Source organism: Halyomorpha halys, unplaced genomic scaffold, assembly GCF_000696795.3.
Source record: "Halyomorpha halys isolate HHAL.00 unplaced genomic scaffold, Hhal_1.1 Scaffold372.1, whole genome shotgun sequence".
Classification (NCBI taxonomy): Eukaryota; Metazoa; Arthropoda; class Insecta; order Hemiptera; family Pentatomidae; genus Halyomorpha; species Halyomorpha halys.
The window spans coordinates 649,095-654,889 of record NW_027116001.1 but is presented as its reverse complement, the minus strand read 5'-3'; the positions used below and the strand labels follow the sequence as shown (position 1 = coordinate 654,889).

The 5,795-nt window shown below is 32.0% G+C and overlaps 1 protein-coding gene across 2 annotated transcripts in view; it reads left to right on the top strand.

Moving 5' to 3' along the window:
* LOC106681878 (lipase 1) overlaps positions 1 to 5,795 on the top strand; it is a 40,712-nt gene that overhangs the window by 15,400 nt on the left and 19,517 nt on the right. For both annotated transcript variants that reach the window (XM_014422425.3, XM_067052933.1), the window contains exon 2: positions 4,634 to 4,811. In XM_014422425.3, the coding sequence (XP_014277911.3) occupies positions 4,634 to 4,811 (178 nt within the window). The remainder of the gene's footprint in view (positions 1 to 4,633; positions 4,812 to 5,795) is intronic.

Sequence of the window (5,795 nt, the reverse complement as noted above, 5' to 3'; positions counted from 1 at the left end):
CCCAGCACACAGGATCAATAATAAGCTTAGGTGCACATGGGGAGGGTTTAACGCGACACGACAAAAATGTGACCAGCACTACATAAGTTCGCTAAACGTCTCGATTATTTGCAGGCTCAAACTCCTCATTTACAAGGAAATACTACAACTAACAGTCCTGAAATCACTAAAACAGTGCCAGGACAGCATACTACAGAAGATCTGTATCACTAGACAGACGTAACATGACGCACATTCACAACGAACTACAGATAGAAACTGTACTACTCCACATCACACTGAGAAACATCAACTTCTTTGACAGAGACTGCTTCCTTCAATCCAATTTTCCGATCGATCACCCTATTCCCCTTCCTGTGAGGTGGCAGGGCAGGAAGGGCCCCCCAAACCTCACAAACATTATCCTATAACGCCTTTCTTCTTTTGCACCCCATCCCTCTCCTCTACTATTTTTCGACTTCTGACTATTTTTATTATTTACTATTATGTTTCGTCTTTAATTATTATTTTTTTATTTGCTATTCTTTAATCAATCATCACGTGGAGGCCCCTCACCTGCAAATTCTTTTATAGTAGTATTTTTACAGAATGGATCCATCAAACCACAGCTATGTATCTCATTGTATACCTTAAAGAACCAATAGTAGAAAAAGATCTGTGTCTAATCCGATTTATGTTACAAATGCGTAATGTGACTTACTAGGTTACCTGTTTAGCTAATGTGAGAAACTCTAACCTCAAAATCCAATAATTAACTGAGATACCTAGATGTAAAAGGGGCCATGTACACTTCAAATCATAACAAGCATTTAAATGTATTTAAAGCATTTAAAATTGGACGATCGTCACAGGACTGATGTATCTAGTATGTTGACAGCGATTGCTAGTCTCTGTATCGAACCCTTGGGTTCGCTAAGCCTTAGTTATTATTATTTATTTATATTAAATTGATAAAAGTATACAGGAAGAAGGTATAATAAGATACCAAATCCTTTTAGCGCCGCACAGTCAGGTATTTGACACAAAAAGCTGACCAAAACTTGTTTGTGGTCTTTTATATTTCTTTTTTTAGTAAATTTTTCTACTGCTGTTTGCTTCAGCTTTATTTATGCGCACCTATCAATTGATGATTTCTGTTAATATGCTTAATTGATGAGATGGTTAATGCGGATCACCGGAGAGAAGGGATATGGATTGAAACGGGGGGAATAATGTATTGGACCAATTGGTAAATTGTTATTTGCCTTTGAGCTAGAAGGAGGAAAACAAATATGTGTATATAGGAAAAAAATGTTTTTGCTTTAAAAAAAAAATATTCAAAGTGTATTGTATTTAGTTCATTGATAATTATTGATTGAAAAATGGAAAATGCTAATGATTTGAGAAGTTCGTCGTGGAGTGCGGGGATGCGGGGGTGCCCGCAATTCTCCAATCATTCATCTACGGTCAACTATCTACACCTCATGGAAAATGTTAATGTTGAATGTTGTTGTGCATATTGTCCCATTATGGATTGAAGCGTTCGCTGTGTTATAGCAACCTGATGTATTTGGGCTGCATGGCCAAATCATTTCTCTCTCTCCGATAGTCTCCTTTTGGGACGTCAAATATTAAACCTAGTCCTTTTTAACATCTATTCTGAGTATTTTATTTCTAATTTCCTTCTCCTATACCCGATTTTACCTCACTTGTAATTATCTGCGTTTTGTAGTCTTTTACTTTATTTATATTAATTTTGAAAGACTGTTATTATCTTTAGACGTGATTTTATAAATGTAAAATCGAGCGCCGTCACTGGGTTCGGGATCCTTGACGGGATGTAAATTTATTGAAATTAAGAATAAATAAATGTTTCAGAGCACATGATAATCTTGGGAAGGTATCACCCAATGGTGGTGCTTCAACCATTGTTTTAAATTAGATGATCCCGTGCCCATTCCAAGTAGGTCTCTCGAAATGGAGTCCTAAGTAGTAAATCTGTTCAACAGGCTTTAGTGCGATATTAAAAAAAGATACCGTAGGGCAGGAGAGTAGAGGTATACGAGGGAGAATAAAGGTAATCGGATGAGATTTGTTAGGGGATTCAAATATTTCAACTTCTAAATTTAATCACCATTTGATAAATAATGATCTCTACCAGAGCTGTAAGGAATTTGGAAAGGAGCTAGGAGGTCCAAGGAGTTATTACTGATAGACTCGTTTCTATCCAATCAAGTGACCAAAAAAATACGAAGCATTTGTTTTTTTAAATATTGGTGAAGTATGTATTTAGCGAAAAAAAAAAAAAAAAAAAAAGGACAAATGAAAAATGTTATCTTCATCAAATCATCCGAACTTATAATAAGCCACTATAATATTAACAAAAATAATACAATCTGAATTACAGAACACATATAAGTTACAAGTACACAATTTAAACAACTAAAAGTACAATTAAATGAGACAGTTAGTTTGTAAAATATATTAATTAAAATAAAGTCCATTCGGCAGACAGGGAGTGCTCCCATAGTTATAATAATTATAATAGGCTTCTTAATTGTTATAAACATAAAATATTTGTAACTTTTGAAATGAATAGGATCAGTAACAAATTAGAACAAAACAATTATATTAAAAAATAAAAATACAAACGCTTAAAGAAAATTAGGATATTGAGAGTTCTGTATAAAACTGAGGTCACTTGATATTAAAAAAACATTATATTCAATCAAGTATTGTCTTAGATTTCCCACAAAATTATATAAGCGATCAATTATAGCTTTTAAATTCCAAAAGTAGACGTGAATCCAGTTAATTGACTGTTAATAATGAGATAATAATTATGATAATGAGAGGATTAAGAATTGTTTTAGTTCCTTTTAGCAAAAAATTAATTCCAAAATTCCATCATTATTAGCCTATATTTGTGTCATCCATCTAAAAGGGTATTTAAGACTATTCTATTATTACAAGGATTTGAATAAGTTAATTATTTATTTAAAATCTCGTCGTTTGAAGAAGAATCAAAGAAGTCGGTCGGAGAAGCGGGCGGTGGTATGTTATTTTTCGAATCCTCTAAAAAAACAGAAAACTTTGTAAATATTACTTTTTTACACCGCGGGTATTAGAATGTCTGAGTGAAATGCCAAACTGTTGATTAGGATCATACAGTTTGTTCTGTTTGAATTCAGCTATATCTGGAGGTGATGGTTCTTCGACGCTGGTGTGAAGATAAGCAATAACATATTATATCTTTAGCTCAAGACAAGCAAGATAATAAACCGTTATAAAAAAACGTACAATTAATATTATATATAGTAATATTAAAAGCACATACAAAATTTAACAAAATAACGAATATTAAAAAAAATATTTTTCTACTTCTTTCTCTTCCTCCTGATCCCTTTCAGCGAGGAGGTGTCTCTGTCCAGGCCAACCAAACCTCTCGATCCCGGGCCAGCACCCTCATGATATCCCAGTTTTTTCCTCTTCTCTCTCCCACTTTGGAGATGTAGTCTTTCCATTTATTGAAATATAAAAAATTATGTAAGCAAAATAATGAAAATCAAATTATTATCTGTCAATAGTGAAAAAAAAAAAATCTGGAGAGATCTTCAAAAACCGATTACTAATTAAAAATAAATTAATCCCTGAAAGTTCAAAACGGTAATTTCTATATACATTTCATATAAAGGAAAGAGGAAGTAAAATATGACTAATCATGGAAACAGGAAAACATTTTATCTTTAGTTAATTCTTTTATATTTTGTTATTGATTCATTGTTTCTTATTGCCAACAATGATACATGATATATTGTTTCAATTAAATAAAATTAAGGTATTTTTAAATTAGGATAAGACTACTTGAACAATGAAATTAGAGACTACTTCATTGTACATTTCGCCATTATGATGGTTATCTAGATACATTTTTTATGTTTAATCATTAAATCATTATTTCTATGAATAATTAATTTTTCATATCTTTATATTTAAGGTAATTTAAATTTAGCCTATAATTTATTATATATTATTAATAACATTTCGTTTTCTACGTAGCTCAATTATTTTATTTTGTTTCATAACCAATTTTTTTTTTTTTTTAAAGGAATGAAAATAAACTATATATAAAATAAATGAACTATTTAAACTAAAACTAATTTGAATTAAACCTAATTTAATAAACCAATCAATAAATTATTTATTATGAAACGTTGTGTCATATAATAGTTATTGTAGTTGTTACTTTATTTAGTAGTTTTTTTACTAGTTTCTTTTGGCCGCTCCTGGACCATATTGTCCATTTCCCTTTTCATTCATAAATATTTATTTTTTAGCAAAAAAATTATGCATTTTTTTATAAGTAAATGAATAAAAATGAAAATCAATATAAACAAGATAAAGATAAATAATTACTAGTCCTTAGTTTACATCTTCACCCAACAGCCTTGATGAAGTTACATCTACATTGTGGGTCGAAACTTCAACAATAAATAAATAGTTGACAACCATTTTTTTTTCTTTACCACAGCCCTGAGTATCTTCAAAATAAATAAGTATTAATGCCCCATATATATTTAATTGAATATTTTTTTTTTTACTAAAATTATATTAACAAATGAAACTTAATTTCTCATAACAAATGTAATTTCAGAAAAAATTAATGGCTAGAGGAGGCTACAAAACAACAGATATCGAAGTGATTACGGAAGATGGCTACAGCCTCTGGATGCACAGGCTCGGCAACAATACAGGACCTCCAATCATGATTCAACATGGTGTCTTTTACGCATGTGAATGTTGGATCACGAGGGGTCCCAAGAAAGATCTTGGTGAGTGGTTGGAATGGAATATGGAACCTTACATGCCCAACATATACGCCGCAATGCTATAGCTTGAATTATATTTACCTGGTGTAGTTCCCTTAATTCAGCGTTGTCTAATCTTCTAAATTCTACCGTTAATTCATCCTTTTTCGGTCCGAATATTTTGTGTAATACTTTATTTTCGCAAACCTTAAGGCGCTGTTCATCCCTTAGTGTAAGAGGCCACGTCTCGCATCCATAAAGAACAGTGGGAAGGATAATAGTTTTGTTAATTCTAATTTTTAAGATTTTCGATAGAACTCACGCCTTCTATCGCCTAAGCAATTTCGAAATTGAAAAAACAAAACAAGCATTTCCCACCTACAACCTAGCTTTTATTTCCTCATAATTTTTTGTTTCTAGTTACCTTATACTTAAACCTTCTACCTGTTCAAACGTATTATTTCCTCCTATATCTATATCACCAAAATTGCTCGCGTTTCTACTGCTAACCATGTATTTTGTTTTATCCGTATTTATTTCAAGACCTAGTTCCTTGCTAGAGTTTATGAGCGTGGTTGTATTTAGTTCTATAGTTTCTTTGTCATCACCCAAAAATACTAAATCATCTGCATGCCCAAGCACCGGTATTTTACCACCCAAAGTTAAACCCTTTTCGGTATTCATCGCACCTTTGAATGACTTTGAATGCTAGATTAAATAAGATAGGTGAAAAAGAATCACCATGTTTTAATCCCGACCGGACCTGGAATTTCTCAGAATAATGATTTCCAATTCGTATGTTGTTAAACGTTTCGGTCATGCACATCCGTTCGAGATTTACTAACTTCTTTGGTATTCCATGTTCAATCAGAATATTATACAGCTTCTGGTGGGTCAATAGAATCGTAAGCCTTTTGGAAATCTATATAAAGCTGATGAACTACCCCGTTGTATTCCAATTTTTTCTGCAATATTTGCCGTAATTAAAAAATGTGATCAATAGTAGAA